The 24195-nt window shown below is 31.6% G+C and overlaps 2 protein-coding genes across 4 annotated transcripts in view; one reads left to right on the top strand and one right to left on the bottom strand.

Annotated features, from left to right (window-relative positions):
• LOC144840404 (uncharacterized) lies at nt 1-8263 on the bottom strand. 2 transcript variants are annotated; one of them, XM_078696213.1, is made up of 6 exons: nt 5025-5189; nt 4186-4443; nt 2858-2956; nt 2445-2551; nt 1597-1635; nt 1-1198 (listed from the first exon to the last, which is right to left on the bottom strand). In XM_078696213.1, exons 1-6 carry the CDS (start codon nt 5092-5094, stop codon nt 1100-1102), a joined length of 672 nt encoding a protein of 223 aa, XP_078552339.1. In that variant the 5' UTR covers nt 5095-5189; the 3' UTR covers nt 1-1099. The 2 variants fall into 2 exon arrangements, with proteins under 2 accessions (XP_078552339.1, XP_078552338.1); XM_078696212.1 differs by lacking the exons at nt 2445-2551; nt 4186-4443; nt 5025-5189 and adding an exon at nt 7243-8263 and having other exon boundaries at nt 1109-1198.
• LOC144840398 (uncharacterized) overlaps nt 2536-24195 on the top strand; it is a 26109-nt gene continuing 4449 nt past the window's right edge. Inside the window, exon 1 of one of the 2 annotated variants that reach the window (XM_078696205.1) lies at nt 2536-2805. In XM_078696205.1, coding sequence (XP_078552331.1) covers nt 2705-2805 — 101 coding nt within the window. In that variant the 5' untranslated portion in view covers nt 2536-2704. Of the gene's footprint in view, nt 2806-16039; nt 16101-24195 lie in introns of those variants that run through there. The other variant, XM_078696206.1, reaches the window with a different exon arrangement.

A 24195-nucleotide genomic window follows, 5' to 3' on the forward strand; every position in this document is an offset into this window, starting at 1 on the left:
TATTGTTTTTATCTTCTTTATTGTACTAAAAAACGCACAAAGATATAATCTAACTTGTGAATTTCAATTTCACAATTGTATATACTGTAGGCTACTCTGTATTTTGTTATTTTGGAGAGCTTGGCACATTGTTGTGATTGTAGACCTAAGCGCCGATATCCTCTTATAAAATGTTCAAATAACTCTATCTATTGTGCATATTTCCAAAATACAACGACTGTTGTTGTTGCCATATATACTGATAATTTAAATAAATTTAAAAAAAACTTAATGCTGATCATCATTGCAGTACTCCATTATATCACATTTTCATAATATAAATTGTTTTAACATTTACAAATGTTTGGTGCTATATAAAATGACATCAATTATAGTTCTAATTTTAGTTTGTACTGTGCACCTGATGTAAGAATATGACGATCATGAATTAAATATGAAAAACAATCACATTCTCTTTAATCAAAGTTTAATGATAATCCTCATCGTATTCCCTAATTTTTGCCCATCGAGCAAACAAAAATTCCTCATTTTCGGATTTCAGTGACCCATCTATCCAGGATAAACATGAAAATACATTTTGTCTCAGAATTTTGTAATACTCCCAAATTCAAATTTAAAATACCGGAATATAATCTGCTGGGTATTATCCTGCCTAAGCTGAAAACATGTAACATAAAAAGAAGAGATATACTGTAACAACGACGACGAAACGTAGCTTTAAAACTGTATATGTAGAAAAGTTATAATATAAAACGTATGCCAAGTTATTGTTCACAAGTTTCTATTGGGTGTTCCTTTTGATTTTACTTTTTGGGACTTTGCCACTTAAAAACTTAAAGAAATTTATTCCCACTTCTTTCTTTTCCAGTCTGTTTTAATGTCATAAATTATTTGTAAATTGAAAGAAATGTTTTTTATTTTTATTTTTATTTGAAAAAAATAAAATGTTAACTTGAATGAATGAATGAAAAAAGATTGCTCAAAACCGTAATGCTTTATGCTAAAATAAAAACAATAGTACAATTCTTTTACAGAATTACGTTCATTTCTTTTTCGACTTATTTACATTAATGTACACTGTTTCTCTTTCATTTGTTTCTTATACCGTGTCTTTTACAGTCATATACATGTCATTGTCTATGCAAATTGGCTCTATGGTTGCCTTGTATTCATGCAATTCCCCAGTGTCCGTGTGTGCCTGAAAATAAAATTGTGGCCTGCAATTAGAACGTTCCTAAATGAAAATACGAAAGAATGTCTAATTACTGTTTAGAATAAAGAGTTGTACAGTAAATTTCAATTCAATTTTATTTTCATAAGATACATCATTATAATAACATAAGAGTTTTTTCTAAGTAGAATGTACTTATGATGGAGAACCTTACGCTCAGATGGCTTTTATTTAAATTTTCAAAAAAAAAATTCAAAAAGTATATATGTTTCAAAGTAGTTAATGAATAAATAAATAAATATAAAAAAAAAATAATAATAATATCCTGGATTTATATAGCGCCTAAATGACAAAGTCGGAGATGAATCAACAAAAAAAGAAGACAAGTTGGATTTATTTTTATGACATTGTGTAAAGTAACTTACATCCTGTTCACTTGTAAATCCGGTTTCAGCCCGTTTCTTCTGTGAATAGTGAATTGTAAAAACAAATTTGATTTGTTTGAAAACACTTTCTTTTATAATGTTTATTATAGAGATATACAGTATAATATCTATATTTGTGAATTAATAATGCAACTATATTATTTTCTCTGTCCGTAAAAGAAATTAGATTTATAAACCATTTGCGTGTACGTAGTTTTTTGGAACCTTTGAACCCCGAATCACCAAGAAGGCAATGTGAAAGCACCATGCATGAACGGTAAGTCACATTTCATATTTTTGTTATTTTACACGATTAAAAAAATGAAAAAAAAACCCAGTTTCTTATCAATGGAGAAAAACATTTCACACAGTAAAATCTCTATTCTTCTGTACACTAATGTAAGGAAAGGAATTAAAAAAAAACGAAAAGAAAAATGGTGTGGCAAAAATCGTTATCATATGTAATTGAATTTGAGGGCTGTGGTACTTTTATTCATATTATTTTGTGAATTCGAATAAAGAAATAAATAATAAAATAAATAAACATTTCACCAGGTTTGGTATCATCAGGTAACTACATAATTACTGAAAAAGTCTGGCATGCTTTAATATCAGATTTTCCTCTTTTTTTTGACCAATTTTATTTGATCATTTCATTTTTTCTCTTTCACATTTCTAATATTTGTACATTTAACAAAATATTATATCTGAAATGCTTGTAGCTGAGCTAATCATTAACTTACATTAAAAACGCACGTAATTATAACCATGGAGAAATAAGTTAGGACCCTTATTTCTCCATGTTATAACGGACCTGTTTTATTTCATGCATGGAATAACTAACATACCTTTGTAGGCATTTTGTATGTAAATGCGACGCCAGCGGCAACGAAGAGTCCAATAACAATGCCGGCAAAGAACAATCCTATTGCAATGTCTATCGAAATTAATGGAGCTGTAAAACACGATAATTTATAATTAATTCCGTTTTGGACAACAATGAAGTTGTATAAAATTGTGTCGTAAATCATATATAATAATAGTTAAAGTGCCGGTGAACACTCTTCTCTGAGAAAATATACAAAAATACATAAGAAGTTAAAAATGAATGTATGTTATTTGGCTTGGCTTCAGTGTAACAAACGCCCTTCACGAACCTTTTGACAGAACCTTTGCTGCATTTGACTGTCAATGGATACATCCAAAAGTGTAAGTATAGGTTATATTTATATTTTTTGAAACGTTTTGTTTAATTACGTACATTCACAGTTTTCACCCGCAAAATCAGTCGGACATTTGCATTCTTCTACGCCATTGTTTACCATACATGTTCCACCATTATTACACTGCTTAGTACACACTATAAGACGAAAATAATTATTTTATAAATAATGTTATAGATAACTTTGGTAATTCCGTTGGACAACGAAGATTATGATGTAGACAATGAGTATAACATTATTGCTTTAATTGATTTTTATACAATTTCTCAAGTATGTTATAATTATATTTTCATAAATTGTTAGAAACATTTGTTGAATTTATTTATTTTCACAAATTATCACCCTCAAAGTCACTTGCATATCACATTTGTGATTGGAAGTGCTACTCACAGACCGGTCGAATTTTAGGAGGAGGTGAAAATCGTTTCGGCTCTATTCTACAGATTGTTTTATGGCAACGAAACTAACGGGTTATCAGCAGCAGTCTATCAGAAATCATCTCATCTTGATTCATCATTGTTTACGCTATCATCTTCGGCGGCCAATTTAAATCCACCACAAATACCGTATACTGGGCATGCGCATATTAATATTTTGCATAACATTACTTTCTCTTCGCTCAGTCTGCGACGGTGCATCTTGCGATCTAAGTAAAGTACAATCCATCTTCTTTGATTGTAACAGTAAACGAACATTTTCCTTGGTTGCTTAGGACCAACTGAGAACATCCTCTTGTTTTGCTTGATCAAGAAACTATTTTATGTTCAGACGGCCTTCTTCTGAGGAAATTTACGTCAAAAATGAAATTATACGCGCGCGTTACTTCCGATTAGCGTCCACACGATGCTTAATACACTACACGGTGCACTCATTTTACTTGTGAGCTTGAAGTAATAAATCTCCACAGCTCGTATCAATACATTCCATGTGTATGCGTAAGTAGCACAATTACATTAGCTTAAAACACAAGAGTGTCTTCACAGGCACTACCGAGGACTTCCAACAAACAAACTGATACTTCAGAGCTTACTCATACTCGTCTTGATGTCTCTAGTAGCATTTACAGAATTGTACAACATTTTTGTAGAGCGATATGTACTAACCTGAATTTCATTACGTATTTACGATATATTATTACGTAGATGCGGCTGATTACCGCGTGAAAACTATTTCCAGGGTTTTCCGTGTGTGGATTCAGGCCCTCTATAGTTTCCTAATAGGAAAAAAAATAATGCGGCCAGGGTAGGCGTGAAGTATTAGCATTTGGTCACAAAAAATAACAATCTACGGCACACTATTTAAAAAAGACCAATTACCTATTGTATCAGTGTAGAACTGGGGAATAATATGGTAATACAATACTCACTAATGACAGTGACCATAAAAGAACATGTGCCAACCTCCGTATCTGTATCAGTGGCAGTATAACGAACCTCTGTAGTTCCTACCAAAAATACATTTTGAATCGCCAACGCAGGATTGTATATTACGAGTGTAACAAGACCTTCTTGTGGTGTAGTATCATCAGTTACAGTTGGTGCCGTCCACGTGACCGACGCTTGATTTGAATTAGGTTCTGTATTTTGTTCGATATCTGACGGGCAATTTGACCATACAGGAGGGGCTGAACAAAAAATGATGTTTCTTTTGTTGTCATTGAAAACGTAGATACCGATAAGAAATATGGCTGAACGAATAAGAAGAAGCTTAAAATTTCCAACATTTGCAAAATTCAGAATCGTGTCGTCAGCAATCTGATAAAAGCTGCTTCATGATTATTAATCATGATATTAACTGGCTTAAACTCTGTCTATCAAACTTTATGTGACAAAAAAATGTGATGTGCCGATGATGTTATATCACTACCATATTTAAGCATATCACTACCATATTTGGGCACATCACACATTTTTGTCAAACTAGTTTGATAGTGTAGACAGAGCTATAAATAAATAATTTACACACCTAAAACACAGCACTTTGTTTTATTTATAATACGCTGTCAGCAGCTATTCAGATGTTCGGATAATTTTAAAAACAAAGAATTAACGTAATTGAATACCGGTGCAAGTTTGTACAAATATATGCACCATTTTAAAAAGCTTAACACTGATGAGGGGAAACGTTTCCCGTACATTTTTGCACAATCGTCGGTGGCTAATAAAATATGAGATTTTATCTTTTGAAACAAGTTCAATATCTTACCTGTATACACATTACTTATAGTTAGGGTTAACATAATGTAATGTAACAAAGCCAACATGTTTACGTTCATTTTCTTCCTGACAAACTAATTATTAAAGATAAAAGCTGCTCCAAAAAATGTTGAATATGCCCTATGTTGTATAATAAGCTTCAAACCTCTCTGGCGTTGAGAACAGGAAATAACATACAAATGTACTTGGTTACCTTTTAATCCGAGCATTGTAATTGCGTTGTTTATTTAAACTTATATTGTACATATTTACATTGCTTAAAAGTTACCAAATATTATATGCATGGTCGATCACTTTGTACGAAACAGTGTTTCCTCAATATGTCTTCCTACTCTCTATGCTCTCTCACGTTTAAAGTGACAATGATCACCAGTACAATTATTTACTTTGGTTAGTAACCTACTATTATAATGCCAGTAAACATTTTGGTGAATAATTTTGAACTTGAATAAGGAATAAAAGATTAAACCGAGTTCAAATGACAAAATAAACAAAAATGATCAGTAGGTAATGATATTGGTAACATGAGTGTGATTGGCTTTGTTCTCTTGGTTCATTGCATGCAGACAGTGATCTCCTTATCTCCTGACTTTACTTGGAACTTTTTAAACAGTCTTTTAGCTTCAATGCTCCTACTTTTTTCTTCCTTTAGATGTCCGTCTTGCTTCATCTTACTCTTCCTTCAAATTGTTGCTCAAGAACCATCTTCTCCTTGTTTAGTTACTTCCTATTTCCTGTCTTTTCTCTCTGAGATGGCCAATTTAATTTAATTCATTGTTTTAATTGATTTCCCTTTTGATTCTAATTATTCTGTGCATTATTTTATTTTAAAAATCTTTATAAACAGCTTCGGCTGGATGGACCACACTCGTAAAATAATTTTAAAATAAAAATTAATAAACTAAAAAATGATATTCACTGTGATCGAAAGAAAGGGCGCTCTCTATGACGTCTGTATTATTGGCGAAAACGAATGTCAGAGAATGGTATATTAACAACATTGTTTATAACCCCCTCTTACGGATACATACTTGTCTTCGTCGAGTCGAGTGTTGTAAGACGACTATATTGTTTTTATCTTTTTTATTGTACTAAAAAAACGCACAAAGATATATTTTAACTTGTGAATCTTAATTTCACAATTGTATATACTGTACTCTGTATTTTGTTATTTTGGAGAGCTTGGCACATCGTTGTGATTGTATTGCTATGCTGATATCCTCTAATGACTCTATCTATTACCGTATGCATTTTTCCAAAATACAACTACTATTGTTGTTGCCATAGGCCTATTGTGACAATTTAAATACAATTTTTTTTTTAATGCTGATCGTTATCGAAGAACTCCATTATAAATCACATAAAATAAATTAAATGTTTGGTGCTATCACATTTGTATTTCGTCCTGTTAATTTAACCTGCTTTTAGAGGGGCCTAAGTGACGTCAATTGGTTAACAATACAATTATTAGTTATACAGTATGTACAATATTCTTAATAAAATAGTGTAACATTATAATGCTAACATTAATTATAGTTCTAATTTAATTTTAATAATTAAAATAAACAATATACAAATAAATAATGGTGAATTCAGTGTGAAAAACAATAAGTTAAACAACAATCATCGTAAGTATACTATTTAAAAAATGTTAAATTAACAATAGTTATTTTAAAATGAAACATCTGAAAACATACAGATTATATAATATTATTATATATATTATATATTATTTTTATACAGAAAATATAATTTTTATCACTCCAAGGCACACACCGATTTTAACGAAAACTTTTTAAAAATCCGGTAACCTGTTGGATTATCTAGTGATACTGAGGGAATATAAATGTATTTATTCTGAATAACATATCGTGAAAACTATTATTATACAATGTTATATGTCTGAGTTAAACTTATCAATCAATTCCTATTTACTGTGCTGATGCTATATATAATAGAATATATTTAAATGTTGCTTTAAAGTGTCTTAGTTCAGAAAAGAACTGTTGAGTTTCTCGACGTTTCGATCAATATGCTTTGATCCTCAGGAGTGAGGACTAAACGTCGAGAAACTCAACAGTTCTTTTCAGAACTAAGACACGTGGTGTACTGAAAACTTTATATCAACATTTGATTTCGCCATGTAAACCTTCAAACAAAATATATTTAAAGTTATTTACCGAGATAGATTGCGTGCCCTTATTTACTTAATGCCATTTTATAATTGTCTACCTGTCGTTGGAATATCTCTTTAAATCTGGCGTATAGCCTCAAATCAGCTTGTATTGCACGTGCTACACTAGCATCTTCCTTTAATTCTTCAATCAATTTCCTAATGCCCATTTTATCATCAATTGCATTATTTTCAGATGGGATTAATAAATTGGAGTATTGGCCCACATTTTGTGATTGGTTTCCCACACAAACACGTTCTACGGGAATTTTAAAAACGGTTTCAATCATTTTCATACTTATCTCGTAATGTTCCATAAGCCCAACTAAAGAAAACCAATTTTCCAGATTCACCAAACAGTAATCTACAAGCGTATCTATTTGCTGTTTAGTTAACATGTGAGATAGTATAACTTTTTGACGGAACCACACCGGTGGGCTGAGATAGATATCACTCTTAATGCTTCTTGGAAAATAATACTCTTGGAACTGATTACAGAATTTCGGGTGGAAGATGAGCTGTTGGAAGAAGTAATTTCCGAGGTGTTCCGCCCACTCAGTTATTGAAGATTTCCAAGGGGACATTGCTCTACATAGTGGATCACTTCTTGTCCGGCGGCAGTACGAATAGCTTGATACGATACGCTCGTAAGGATCTCGTACTAGCGTAGCGTAACCACATGGCCGTTCAGAATGTTCACATAAACCAAAAACAGTGTCTCCTAATAATACATCATATTCATTATTTTGTTTGAAATGAGTTCGTTTACACTCCGATAGATCAGGCCCGACTCGTCTACCATCGCCGGTGGAAGCTTTACGGATACATCGACTTGATCCGGAGGACGCCGATCTAGGCGTATACAAAAACACCAACTTTGCATTTTTGTATTCCGCCCGCTTGCTATTATTAATTTTTGTAAAATAGTTAGGAAGATAGCTCTTTAATTTCATCCATGGTAATCTTTTATATATAAATAAAAGGTCAGAGGTCAAAGTAATGTTCAGCTGATTACCGGTGGCGTTATAAACAGGTTTAGGTGTACAATCAGTAGTTTCCCCTTTGTCGCACATGTGTCGACTGTTAGCAACTTCTGTTTTCTTGTTTATCCTACAAAAGAAACAAAGACATATTGATAAACAATCATAATGTAACTTCGTTCCACGAAATACAAAATAGAAAATAACATTTATAGATAACTAAATACTAATGATGTATAGGCCTAATATTAATTAATAACTAAAAAAACATCATTCCATCAATTCCACTTCGATACTAAGCATGCTAAACATTGACTATTTCGAACTGGGGTGGATACGGAAGCTATCACGTTTCTAGCATGATACGGATTAAAATAATGTACACACCTAACTCCATCCTTTTGACGAACGGGTACTACCGGTAGGCCTATATTTTTAATTCGTAACGTAGGGATCGGTTTGGGAACAGACTTCCCAGTGTCGTATCTGTAAAGCAGTATCCATCCTAGTAAAACGCAAAATGTAATAAAAGACACAGTTAGTCTATACATCAATTTCATCCTTTTCTATGGCTGAAATAAACTGATTTCTGATCGAGTTATACCAAGCATCTGGTGACATGTCGTATATGTATGTTATTGTATTTATTAAATGGGATTTTGTTAACAATGAGGAATAATTTTGTCATATGGCATTCATTGTTTAGTATGAAATAAAACAGATATGTGATGTGTCAAAATAATGCACGGATAGTATGCGCACACTGCATGTGTAGCTTTAGACACAATACATATACTCTGTGAGTTCTGTACAACCTTAAAGATGTATTGTCCCAACAAAACATAAAAAATGAAGATTTATGAAATCAGATTTTAAATAGGCCATTTTGCAGTTTTAATAAAGTTATTCAATTCTGTTGAAAAACCAAAACAAAAAATTATTTCACTTAGAAAAAGACAAAAAAAACGTATCATTTTAACCAACAAACATTGTCTGACAGACAATTTAAGTATTTTTTGCTTTAAATTACATTTTTTTCAGGTAAATAATATTTTTTTCGATCCAGTTTTTGTTCAAAGTGAAAACTATTATGTGACATAAAAATGGCATATTAAAAAAATTGAAAAAAATAAAATTGTTTAGGGGGACAATATATCTTTAAATAACAGTGTTCTGTATTTGAATTGAGTAGGCCTACTTATGTTTATCAGTGTAGTATATTAAGTCCGTTAACCTTACCGAATATAATGACTGTAAATTTGTATCAAATATTATATCGAAGCAATTACTCTGGCATTCATGATATTTTACATATTTTCACTGAAAATTGTATCAATAAATATGCAATATAACCTTTGACCGTGTAAAAGATGTTAACCGATTGTATCCCTTTTTATTATTTTGACGTCACAGGGACCATTCGACGACGATCAACTAAAGTACACACAATGCTTGTTTTGATCTGTAATGGGATATACTTTAGCGGTGCCGATACATTTGTCAATGCAATTAATATGCAACTGAATAGCTGATATTCGCAATTCCCAAGACAACGTTAAAGCTTATGTTTCATTAATCATAATACGGTTAAAAATCACATCAGTAATGCTCTGCAAGTATTAATACGTAAACAAACGCAAATTAATTGGATAATTTTCAACCGACGTTTTTTACTTTTCATCACTGTTGTTAAAACAGTATTTATGATAGTATATATCATTACCATGTAGGAAACAAGTGGTGGGATTTCTTTCAGATTCTTTCAGACATACCGTACGCGTAGGCGCACGCACACGCATCGTACAGAATCCGTAGCGTTTTCATATTTTCAACGTTGGCTCGCGTCAACTCTATGCATCTTGTTTACTGTAAGCCCTTTTTTGTCTATTAGATGAATTTCTTTACTCAAATTCTTCTTTTATGCGCATGCGTATGATTCATATTTCCATTTTCGCGATGCAAAAATATGCGCAACCAAAATCAGCTAATTCTGCGCGAGAGGTTTCGTCAAGTGAAAAACAGACTGATGAGTAGCTGATATGAAGAATATAATATAAACTGTTTTGCTTTTTGAAAGCTTTGATACATTTTCATACAATCATCGTGATGACACGATGGTCATCATATAAAAGGTAATTTAATGGGATGACCAGAAAATATCGGGATTATGTTGATAGTTTTCCCATAAGACCCTTCGAGTTACAAAGTAGATTTTGTACATCAAAGTGATGCGCTCATCATTAATTGTATATACACAGAATACTCCTGAAACTAAACGAAAAGACACAATGTAATTAGATACAGTGCTGAATAAATAACGCGGTACAAAAAAACACGATAATGTTTTTAACATGATTATATGAAACAACAATAATACAACAAGTAACTAAGCATTGGTTGAATTTGTAGTATAAAGTAAAACATGATATTCTTTCCTTAATACAAAGTTATTTGTAATAAAGTACGACTATAAACAAATTTATATAAATTGATTGATGATGCTATTGTTTAAATAATGGACTAAAATATAATACTCGCAAAATAGCACATTTTTATGGCTTTGTAATCAGGCATATGTCATTCACAATTAAAAGCCATATTGATTTTTCAATCACGTGACATCGGCGTATATTTTATTCATACAGACATATAGACGACTGTGTGAATCTAAAGATGTGGTTTTCAAGAAACACATGTGTTTTATATTAGGTATCATCAATACATATCCATCTATCGTGATATTATTGATTATGAAAGGAGCGACAAAGTTCCCTTATGATATATTATCATTATTACTAGAAATTACAAAGTGCAAGTGAGTGCTGCGAACAGATCTATGGCCTATAAAGCCTAGCATAACGTAGTTTTGATGGCACAAGGCTCTCCTAAAGTCACAAACCAAATGTTTACATAAGAACGCTACACTTCTCATTAGATAACAAAAGACCTCCAACGAAACTATAAAGTGTACAATCGTCGCCAGCAATAATTGATTTCACCCGCAGAGAGCGAAAGCCGTAAACATAGCCTAGGTCGTCTGTAGGCCAATGTTTTGTAGACAAACAATGAACTTTCGGATCTCAATGATCATCATCATGGTAATTTATAACGAATATTAATCTGCGCATGCCCAGTATACACCGTCATTTATCTATACTCTATTTGGTCGATTTAACGTTCGTCTTAACCGTCCCGATTCACCAGCATGCGACTGTATCACAATGAAAGCAAATTCATCGAGGTCATACCAAATTGATATTAACACACGATTACAATTAAAATGTTTTTACTTTTTCCGTATTGTCTTTATATGGTTTATCGTATATTAATGATTTTCTTATTTGGTCTATCACATTATTTATTTTCTTATTTTCTAACTTTATTCCATTTCACCGACTTTTTCATATTATGAACACTTATTATTTATATTCAAAAGTTCAACAAGAAACCGTTGTTGTAAACATTGAGGAACGAAATGTAAATCTGTGAACTGCAAATCGAATACTTTCACTTACTTTTTTTTATTAACCAGAACAATTTCCATATGAATGATGAATTGAAATGTAATTTTCTAAATGGAAGAAACACCATACTATTCACCGTCCCTCTATAACTATATTGTTATTTCATTATAGGTCTATATTAAGAACTCGCGTCCCTCTCCCCATTACTGAGCGTTCGAAGTAATATCCACAGTATAAACACAACAAATATATTATGATTCCAAATCAATTACCATCACTCCGAACATTATAAAACAAGATGCATCATGCAGACAAGTTGTAAAATGTTGGAGGAGGTCTAAATGGGAAGGGGCAGTTTTTAGTTAGGGGAATAAAGTGGGTCACCTAACTATACGAAATGAAATACGACTATTCATTTCAACAACTATTACACGTATATCACGCATCGACGCTGTTCACGGCATGGATATTATTTTTCGAGCACGGTGACAGATAATGTGTTATTTTCGATAGGATTTTAAATCAATCTGTTTCAGAATCGACGCTTTTTAACGTCGTGTGTCGACCAAGCGTAGCGTGATTGAGTGTGTTGAAGTACGCGTGTGAAGATTGATATAGCGAATTGCTAATTTGCATTTTGTGCCAATGCTGATCAACTTCTCATACATTCATCGTAACGTATAATTGCAATCAAATCAGACTGACAGTGGGAATATTAACTCGGAGGAAGATGGACATAACTATTTCTGACGGGATATGTTGAGTTGTGCATTAAACTATGCATTGGATACGACTCCTAGATTTACATACACATTTCAAAATACAACCTAAAATATCTGACATAGGTCTATATAGTATATTTTTTTAATGTAAAAATTGTTTGCAATATTTCCGTTGAACATAATAATTATATGATTATTCGATCCTAAACAATGTTTCTATTGAGGAATTTCAAAAGGACCGGTTTCTTCGAAACCGGTTTAAAAAAAGAGATCGCTTTGCAGCTAAAAATTGCTCCATGAAAACCTTTAAAAACTGGTACCACTTGGGGCTTTAAACCCGTATTTCAAATAGTTTCTTTTTAAGAAAGAGTCCATTAGGCATAGGTCTACTTGATATCTTACTTTGATTTGAATTTTATAAAATTCTTATTTCTAATCAAAAGTGTATCTAATGGAAATGACAGTGTATACATTATTGCCTTGCGTAATTTCAATTTGATTGTGCGTATCGCATTGTTTTTATAATGAAGTGCTGCTAAGTATAGTTCAGTTTCCAAAAATAATGCAAAATATCAAATTTGTTCATGTCAGGAGTTTTTGAAACCAACATATTTCCGAAAGAATAACCACATATCACTTGATAATAGTTGAAATTTATTTATACAGTTTTATTCAAATTTATACAATTTATTCATTGAAAGGATGTATAGCAACTTTCCAATTCCATTTCTGCTGATTTGAGCCTAGAGGCACACTTGTACGTGTAACATAAAAACTGTTCCTTTTAATCTATGTATCTTTTCTATGGCATATTTCAGGTAAAGTATATATAAACTGACATTGTAGTGCCAGCCTCATGTTTACGGAATTTAGAATTCCTTCTTTTTATGATTGTTAAGAAAATCGATATATGGCCTGATGTTGTAGACTCAACTCAAGTGAAAATGTTTTAGTCTCAACGATTATAGAGAACGTCTAACATAAGTCAAAGATGCTCTTCAGGTGAAATGCCATCCTGAGATGATTATTAATAGTTAGTACAGTCTTTTTAATTAATTTATACGTAATTTTACTTTCTATGGACCACAGATTCCGAAATAAGATTTAATGAATATACATATAGTTCATAGTTCATTTTAATTGTCCAAAGGAAATTCATGTTGACATACAATTCCTCAAAAATTAGTTGAAGGTTAGTAACACAGAAAAAGACAAAAACATTTGGAAAATAGAGCAGAGCTAGAATATTACTCTGATAAACAGTGAAATTAACTGAATTAATTAATTAAAGTTGATTAAAAAGCCTGATTGATCTGAATGTGGAATACAAGAATTAAGGAAGCGTTTTGTTCTACCTTGAGCAGTCCAAAAATCGCCTTCCAGATCCTAACTATAATCTCACTTGCGAAGATTCAAAACATTTTGTTTGCACTGGAATTGTTGAGTTTGGTTTGCATTATGTTCAATGGTTCCCACATGCGTAAGTGTAATAACACTTTCATTGAAGTTATGAATCTTGTTATTTATTTGAATTAATTATTAAACAAGTTTTCCAATCACATCAACTTTTATGTGATTTCAGCTTTCTCGAATTACTTTAAATTCATTACATTCTGTCTCTTTAGTCTACTGATGTGTCATATGCATATTACCATATTAAAAGGAGTAAAGAAACCTGTGAAATTCCAGGGCAATAGTAAGTTCATGAATAATTCTGTATACTTTAAGTTTTGCAACAAAGGTAAATATTTTCAGTTAATGTAGAAAAAGAATAGAAAACTAAATCCTCAGATCGTTACTGTATTTTAAGATATAAAAATAACGTTAGATCTGAGTAAACTTTGTGTCAATCCGACTCAAAAATCTATACTGATTGATGCCATTATGAGTGTTATGTCGAAATACCAATCATGATTTTGAATCCCGAAGGGTCTATACGCTTCATCACAAATTCTTGAGGGATAGGCTGTAAAATTGATTTGATAGTATGATATCTATTCTATATTTTTGAACACAATTAAATGCCAGCATGCAATGACTCAGTCAAGTCGTCGTCACATAAATAATTATGTTTTGTTTCATGGTATTCATATATGATCCAATCTTATGCATTGGCATCAACCCCTTTCTGTGATCAACATACAGAACGAATATTTTTTTTCTCGAGAAAATGATTTTTTTTCTTTTCTTTTCAGTTTTACTGCTTAACAATTACTTAAAAATGAATTTGAAATGTAACGATGTCCAACCAAACACATTTACAAAATATTATTTTTAAGCTGTTCTGTGATATGTATACAGAACAATGTTACGTTCATAAAGTAAAAATGGAGCATCCAGTATTAGGCCTAATTCATAAGAATCCAAAGCTATTACATTACCATTAATAAACACTCCATTAATAAGCAAAATGATACTTCTACAAATTATCATAATTATAGCCTAGATTATTGGTTAATCGCGCTTATATACAAAGCATTTCATAAAGTATAACACTGAACGAGCAATTGAGCTATGAACATAAAACAAATAAAATTACATTACCGTCTATATTACTTATTGCTATTGTATTAACATTTATATTAAACGTGTAATATAAATAGGTCACAGAGAGAGAGTTGAGTTTAGCAATGTTTGAGTTGGAAGTGCACAGTCGTTAGATACATTTTAGAAGTGAAACATAAGTTGATCTCTGATTTTGACCCCTCTATGCAACAAGCAATTTGAAGAGAAAAGATGTACCAGAGCTAAGAAAGAGCTGGATAGAATGTGGTATAAATAAAAAAAAGAAATTGTAAAAAATACACGATAGGTTTTTTCACCATCTGTTTTACAAGACTTTCACTTTGTTTACTGAGGTAATGGCTCCCAAAATACAGCAGACAATTTGTATACTGTGGCGTTTGCTCTTTCCAATAGTCTGACGATAGTTTGTAATGACATGGTCATATACTGGTAAGGAAACTGTTGTATGAAGGCAAGCCCAAATGTTGGTTTTCTTTTATTATTACTCGTCTTAAATAAAGAAACAAAGTAGCTCCGAGAATACCCTCTGAATGTTATGATTGACTTGCCAAAGAAATCAAAGAATTTTTTTATATGTTTAGCTGATTTGTTTGGTCGAGAAAGATTTAACGGTTAATACTAGTATTCATAAATAGATATTCAATTATTATTTAAAAAGATCATTATCTCCTAAATTGGAAATTAACTGATTCTGGCAATTGACAAATAACGAGAAATCTGTGCTTCTAAAACTATTCCCAAGATTGACATAAACAAAGATACGCCCATAAACACGTCAAGTATCTATTGCTCGCTTGATCGAGTCACCGATTTCAAGATATTTCAAAATGTAGAAAAAAAAAACATAGTGTTACAATCGATAGTTAGAAATATTCTTCTCATTTAGTTGTAATCTCCCACGAGGCCATTTTACACCTCCGTGTCGTCACCATTCAAGTCACGTGTCTGTTTCGAATCATAACCGCGTATAATGACTTTCCAGGCCGCCTAAGTTCTCGCCAGCTTATTATGGAAATTGTCTCAGGAGCTACTGAATGTCGATATAGCTATCCCATTTGAATTTGTTATCAACATCATTTTATCTACCGGCAATCGTGTGTGTATTATGTGGGTAGACAGTTTTGCGATAATAATTCGGAAGATTTGTTTGTTCATTGGAATACAGGTGGAACGTCTCTTGCACATGAAACAATGTTGCACGTAAGTACACCTCTTTTAATTTATTTTAGTAATATTAGTATTGAACGGGGAATTTAGAGTGAGATTATAGAGACAATGGTAATAGTGAAGTAATGTAACATAACCTACCAGATATTAACGATATAATTGACAATTAATTTCTTGCAAAAGAGGCAACAATTTATTTTTATTTATTTATGAATAATTCAGAGGCAAATTATTGGAAGTAATGACAATTCTCTGGAATGAAATTGAAAGTTCATACGTGCTAGTAGATAATAATAGACAGTTTAAATCAGTTTACCGCACTAGGACTTCTTCTGGTGAGGAAATTTCAAGGTATGTGAGTTTTCACCTAGTGCTGAAAGCTTGTTGAAACTTTGGTATATGTCACATCCTCTTGCAAATATCAGCGTATGATGCGGATCTTCCTATCTTTAAAAACTAGAAGAACATAGAAAGAAGAGAAGAGTTTCTTCTATTTAAAAAGCAATCAAAATGTAACATTCACTTCGCTAATAACAGCACATTTTGAAAATAGTTGTAATATTACGATGCACATTATTTTATATTACCGTAGCTATTATGAAAAGTAAAATAGATAGCGTAGGCCTATTGTAATGTGTAAATTGTATTATCCCATTTCGAAATCACATTTTGAGTGTCTGTTGTAATGTGTACATCATTTGTATTATGAAAAGAGATCTAATTGGTATACAGTAGTACGGTAAAATAATTGTATTTTCCAATTTTTTAAAGAAGATCATATTGAATATAGTTGTCATATCCTTCCTAAGAACAGCAATTTATAAAATCTTTCAAATTGTAAAACGTTCTTACCGAGACGTTGACAACTGATTAAAGTACGTGCTTATAATGTTGCATTCAAATGCTTGCATTCATTGACATGATAGGTCTTAGGATGACGATTGATTTCCAAATATTTCAGTATATTTTTTCAGAATAAAATTCAAATAAATGGAAATAATTCATGAGGTCTATATTACTATAACTTACTATACGGTTTCCGAACGTAATTTACGGTATATTGTAATTTAATACACAGCTCACTATGTCGGTCGGTTGGTCGGTCGGTAAACACTAAACTCAAATTTGAGCATGGGACTGCAGCCATGTATATGGCCTTGTTAAAAGAAAATATACAATTATGTACATGTTGATATTGGTGATGTTTATCAAACCGTACAATATGTATACTAAATAATTATTAATGTTTACTTCCTAAATTATCGATAGATCATTTATAATCCGTCGTATAACACGGACATCGATTTTTTTATCACAATACTGTTAATAATATTAATAATTAATATTAGATAAATTTGATCAGTGAGCTGTTTGCTTACGTATTACGTGTACACTGATATTTCAACTTGGCATCGGCAAGGTAAGTAGGCAATACGAGTACTATAATGTAGTAGTAACAGTGCTGTGTACTTTTAAATTGTACATTTTAAGGCAGTAGGCCTAAGTAAACTACAAAATCAGTATTTTTTTAAATGTGTTGTTTAGGTGGAAACATGAACATTATGTGACGTTTTTTTTGCAGCTAAATAGCTAGATCAAAAAAAAAATCAGCGGTGGTACGCATGCTCACGGTCGTATAAATATCAGAGCACAACCCCTCTTACAAAAACGAGTAAATTGATCTCGTTAATACCTGTTTTTTGAGCAGACTTATTTAGCTCATCTAGCCAGCCTCAGTGGTCAACCATCACACAGTCTTTTACGGCACACAAACATTGCCCCGTCTGAGAGTGAATTCTGGGGTTTGCCATTGATATCTGAATTGTCTTCAGCTAAGCTAGTGTTTGAAACCATACACCAATAGTTTCTGTTATATTGAAGTGATAAAATATAAATATTAAGGAGTTTTGTCTCAAGAGCCTTGCTAAATATTAAATGGAATTAATACGATACTTCATATTTTATTACCGGTACTTAAATTATATATGAAATATATCTTATACCATTACCAGTTGAAACAAAAGATAAAAACAGAAGATCTATAACAGTAACATCACTGAAGACGCTGATAGTATATTTGTATATCTTTGAGAAAGCCTCTAACAATGTCTTTTTAAAATTAGTTTTATTCAATATTTCACTCAGAGGCTCCTCACGAGGCACAGCCTTAGTCTCAAGGAACCTCAGCAACATAATTACAAAATATGAGCTTAGCATCAATGATTTTAACGGTTGTCTAGTACGTACAAGGGTCTACAATGCATACACAAGGTAACCCTATGTATAAGTGACAATTTTCTATGTTTAACCCAATTTGGCCAAATGATGGACTTGGGCCCTTTTTATATTTCGATATTGTAATTAAGCGAAACAAGTTTCCTTCATGATAGCAAAGGTAAACAGTGCTTGATAGATGACCAAACTATTAACAGTGTAATAATTATACTCTTTGTCGAATGATTTTTATTTATTTTTTTATATGTAGGACTAGTTATGAACTGCTGTGAAAGGATCTAGTTTCAATAACCCCATCTTATTTCTATAAAAAGCATAGACATTATTATAATGTGTCTCTGATAAAAACGGATATCCATACGAACTGTCCATTAAAATAGGACAGTTTTGTCTATGGAACGCCAACATCATCTTTTCGCGCGTATAAGTTAAAAAATATGTCTCAATAACCCATCTTGTTTCCACAAAAAGCATAGACATTATTATTATAAAGTGTCTCCGATCAAAACGGATATCCATACGAACTTGAAACTTGAAACTTATTGTCCATTAAAATAGGACAGTTTTGTCTATGGAGCGCCAAAATCATTTTTTTCGTCTTCACGCGCGTATAAGTTTAAAAAAAAATACAAACCCACACTCTTTGATAGAATTTAAATGTGCACGCTCTAGTATATAATACTAGTAAGCATCATCGTTTGCAACTCTCGAGCGAAACCAAAAAGAGAAGGAGCATAGCATTCATCTCAATGTCCCACATTTACAATGAAATGTAATAACTGCTGATGAGGTAGACGTTATTAATGACAGTCATCATAATTATATGTCAGTCAGCGCATTCGCTTCTGTTACGCGTTATAATTATTATTGCATTATTGTCATAATTTATTACAATTGGTAGAAATATTAAATCAATATATTGAACATATCGATATTGAACATATCGATATTGAACATATCGATATTGAACATATCGATATTGAACATATCGATATTTAACATATCGATATTGAACATATCGATATTGAACATATCGATATTGAACATATCGATATTGAACATATCGATATTGAACATATCGATATTGAACATATCGATATTGAACATATCGATATTGAACATATCGATATTGAACATATCGATATTGAACATATCGGTATTGAACATATCGATATTGAACATATCGATATTGAACATATCGATATTGAACATTATTGGTTTCGTTTCGGTCATTCTTCAACATTATGACCGCGTGATTGCACTTTAACATATGATCTTACACATTCATTCACATTCATCTTACTTATTCTCATTAATTTCATTTTATTTCAGTTCATTATAGGCCTACAAACAACAGACAACAATTTTACAAACAAAATTTTAAAAAGGGTGAAAAGGAAAAAAAAATGAAAAAAATATATTTATTGTTATAATATGAATAGATCACAGGTATAATTATTTTGCACTGTGTTAATGTTATTATACCTCATTGTAGTGTCAATAAATGCTAATTCAATAAACTAAACCGAAAACTATTAATTTTATTCATTCTTTAATAACGATGATAATAGAAGTACAATAATATATCTCTCATTCTCCATCATTGGAGCTTCATTTCCCGTTTACAAAATCGATGGCGAATTCCGAAACAACATGTAAATTAAATTACAATTAATTATAATACTATTATCTATCATAACTAACGATAAAGAACACATCATCATTCAATGGTTTCTAACGATAAAGAACACATCATCATTCAATGGTTTCTTTGTTAACATAATAATTATCAATTAAGAGGCCTAATTCCAAAATAAATCCACATACATATTTCCAGAGAATTGATGAGACGCGCAACGCACTTCTGACAGATAACTTTGATTTATTTTTAAGTCGTATCAGAAAATAATTGCCCTAGCATATTAAAAGTGGGACACATTGTAAACTTCAAATTTATAGTATTATAATATTCATGTTTCGCATTATACATGAGGTAATACGGTAGAACATATTCTAATTTTCAAAAGTAAGTCAGATTTAAAGTAACGGACCCTTTATTTTGTTACTACTACTCAATAGTAAGCGAAGCATATATATATTTTATTTCTTTTCACCACTTTTATTCACATAATACTATCATATTATAAATATTTAATCTAATATTTGTTCTCATTGTTATCTCATTTCGCTATTTTATAATGTTTTGCTGCCATTTATACAGATAAATAAGTAATATTAATATGTAATTCAAAATGTTCATATTTATTTTCCCTATTATTCTTATTATTTTATTTTTCCTTACCATACAACGACACCTGGTAAGCAATGTATATAATATTGTTTCAATATTATATTTATATGCATCAATAGTATTTGATGAAATTATAACGTAGGAGAGTTTCTTTACTTTTTCCCCCACACTGTTACCATATATGATACCTGGTATATAATAATGTTTTCAATATTATATTTATATGCATCAATAGTATTTGATGAAATTATAACGTAGGAGAGTTTCTTTACTTTTTCCCCCACACTGTTACCATATATGATACCTGGAATATAATAATGTTTTCAATATTATATTTATATTCATCAGTAGTATTTGATTTATTAAGTTTCTTTAATTTTTCTTCACTTTATTGTTTAATCAGAATTAAACATATTAGATGAAATAATATTGTTTTTGTTCGCAAACACAATGTCTTTTTATTATCAATTTATTTGTTTTTATTGCTTTTCAGCACACATTTACTATGAAAGAACACATTTACACTAGTACAAAAATGTGTATAGTAGTATATAGTAGGCCAGTTTACAAGAACAACTAATAATATTAAGAAACAGTAGCAAGAGATTTAATTGCCATAAGCCGAAACCAGAGACTTCTTTAGGGTATTTGAACGAAGGAAGATTGGAAAGAGATTTAATGAAATGCTTAATAAAATCCATAATTTCGGGCCATTGTAACACATTTATTTTCTTCTCAAATGAAATGTATGCTTTTTGGATAAGATATTAGTTTTGGCCAATCTTTAAAATCATCATCATCATCATCTTCAAACTCATCATCATCATCATCATCATCATCATCTTCTTCTTCATTTGTTCAGCAGCAGTTTAAAAATGTCAAATTCAAATAGTTGGAATTGGATAAAAATTAGATTTTACAGACAAAAACGATTAAAATACTTATGTCAAATCATTTTCTTATTTTGTAAGAGTTTGCTTCTGTCAAACAATAAAAAAATAATAATAGGCTATTTAATACATGGATTGCCGCGACGACGATGCGATTGTAAAATAATAATGTGCAATAACATGAATCCGGAAGTTCTTTGCAGACGTAATGGTCGTTTGAGTTTCCGCAGAGAGCGTCCTTAAACACAAATTGAAAGATTCCGATCAAAAATAATTTAATTCATGCTAAAATACAAATATTGAACAATTATATCGTATATAGTTTGACTATTATTATCAAACCTACGTTTGGTGGAACATTTGAAAGGAATAGGGTAGGTAAAGTATGTCGGTCGTATGGCGCTATTATGCGTGATTAATATAAAACGTATAGGCCTACCCAGGGAAGAGTGTATTTCACTCTTCCCTGGTATACCATACTTGACGGTACCTGGAGGTAAACGCCTCATGGTAGCAAATTGACTGTGCATTGTGGGTACCGGTATAGACTTTCCCCAAGTCTGTAGTTATTTCGAGGCTTTTCGATGTCTAAAATACAAGCTCAAGTAGTATACGTATGAAACGCCATATGTGCCAAATATTTATCGTTTTACTAATACTTATTAAGTCAAAACTCCGTCTGGAACCCAGACTACGGGCACCCGGGTATATGATTATGATTGTAACGGCAGTATGCGTAGACTAGCAAACAGTTACGTAAGTGTTGTATCTGGGTTAATTTGCATAAATGCCAGACCAGGCGACGTATAATAGAATCTCACTGGCTAGTGTGGCTAGTTGAGATGATGCCAGCGTATAGACCGGAGGTCTTAGTTATTAGTATAAAGAAGTTACACTATATGGAGAAGTACACAATAAAATATTTCGATTGTTGCATGATACAAGCCTTCCGTGTTCTTTATTACGTATTATTCTCAACTCAAAGAAGTGGCCAGTGAGGCCGCAGTTACAATGATCTTGTAACAAGCCATCCTTGTTGTGAATGAATCCAAGTGCTTGTCGTACACGGTTAGAAGATTCTGTACTCACAGTACTTTCCCTAAGTCTGTTACTTATTGTCTCTTTTGTATGTTGTCTGGAAATTGTATTAGTATTTCAAGTATTATACGCCATGTGTGCCAAAATATTTATCTTTACAAATAGTTGTCTGGACTACTGAGCTATCCAATACTGTTACACAAAATGTTTTGTATTGTGTTTTTGCCTATGCCTATCTCTGGGTTTTACGTTCTATCACCGGTGATTAAGAATAAAATTGTATTGATTATTGAGGTCATTATTTTCTTTGATACCAACACAATGCGATTTAATAACCGACATGAGTAGCATAATCCTGAGAACAATACTATCTGGTGCCGCTTCACAGGGTTTCGTTGTGTTTAATCACAATCAATGAAAATAATCAATGAAAAATACTCAGATAAGCAGCTGTAATGATTATAAGTATTTGCTTCACAGTACCAAACTTCTATCATCGTCTCAGGTTCGTTTGAGCAATTGCTACAGCATTTAAACTGTCGAATACTACTACAAATTGTGTTGATCTGAAGTAAGTAGGCGTAACTTTTACCATTTTATTTTGACAAATTTCAAATAACTAATCAAGAGTTACACATTGTCGTTGTCGGTTATTCTTAAGCTCTGTCTACACTATCAAACTTTATGGGCCAAAAAATGTGATGATGTCATATCACCACCATTATTTGGTCATATCACTACCATATTTTGGCACATCACACTTTTTTGTCAAATTAGTTTGATAGTGTAGACACAGCTTTCGTTTTATTTCTAAAAAGATAATAGTTTTTGAAGAATCTATATTTACAGTAGTTCAATCCCCTAGAAATACATTTAGACTTCCCTTCCATGTAGAAAGTTATGAGGCTTCCCGCGGCAATTAGCTATAATTAGGCCCAATATACGTACAGACTTATCTACCTGAGTACGCGCACGCGTTAAGCAACCAATCACAAACGTCTATCTGTCTACAATCTCTTCACCTTTCTGATAAGGGCAGTTAACGTGGACTACTACACAAATGTAATTCATTTCAATTTCTTTTTATTTCGGAAATATCATCCATATTAATAAACTTATAAACAGAAAAAGAAAAATCTAAACTTAAATATATAATATTTATTATATTATACAGGCCATTATATGGTGACTTCAAAATCAGAAGGCGGCCTACTGATTTAAGTTACAAAATGGCATATAATGTGGTAAAAACCTGCACTATTCGTGTGCATATGGTGTGAAATGGTACTAGACCTAGTTCTGTGTAATTCTTATTTGACTATATTATATCCATGGTTATTTGCCTTTGTACGCTTAAGCCATTTTTTGTTGTATTGAATTAAAAAAGGATTAGATAAGATTGAGTTTTCAATAAACACAAAATACTAGTTTCAATAGCATTCACACCCTTTAGCAGATTGTGGTGAAACGTTTAGAAATAAAGATATTACAATTATACGATCAAACACAAACAGAACAGCTAAAAATCGCTGTACATGTTTATTCAGTATATATGCCTAGTGTTCATTTATTTAATTTGATTGTGCATCTAATCTTAATTATGTATACACAGCAAACCATCTAGATACATTCGCTCAATATATTAATAATAATAATAGTAATATAATAAGAACCCAACATATTATATTAACATTATTCTCGCCGCATTGCTTGT

The sequence above is a fragment of the Antedon bifida genome, chromosome 4 (assembly GCF_963402885.1).
Source record: "Antedon bifida chromosome 4, ecAntBifi1.1, whole genome shotgun sequence".
Classification (NCBI taxonomy): domain Eukaryota; kingdom Metazoa; phylum Echinodermata; class Crinoidea; order Comatulida; family Antedonidae; genus Antedon; species Antedon bifida.

Excerpts from the sequence above, each read along its gene's own strand:
- LOC144840404 (XM_078696212.1), bottom strand. The coding sequence starts at position 8,161 with ATGAAATTAAAGAGCTATCTTCCTAACTATTTTACAAAAATTAATAAT. Across the intron at positions 2,957-7,242 it reads CAATTATAAAATGGCATTAA|TGTGTACTAAGCAGTGTAAT; the intron begins GTAAATAAGGGC and ends TTCGTCTTATAG.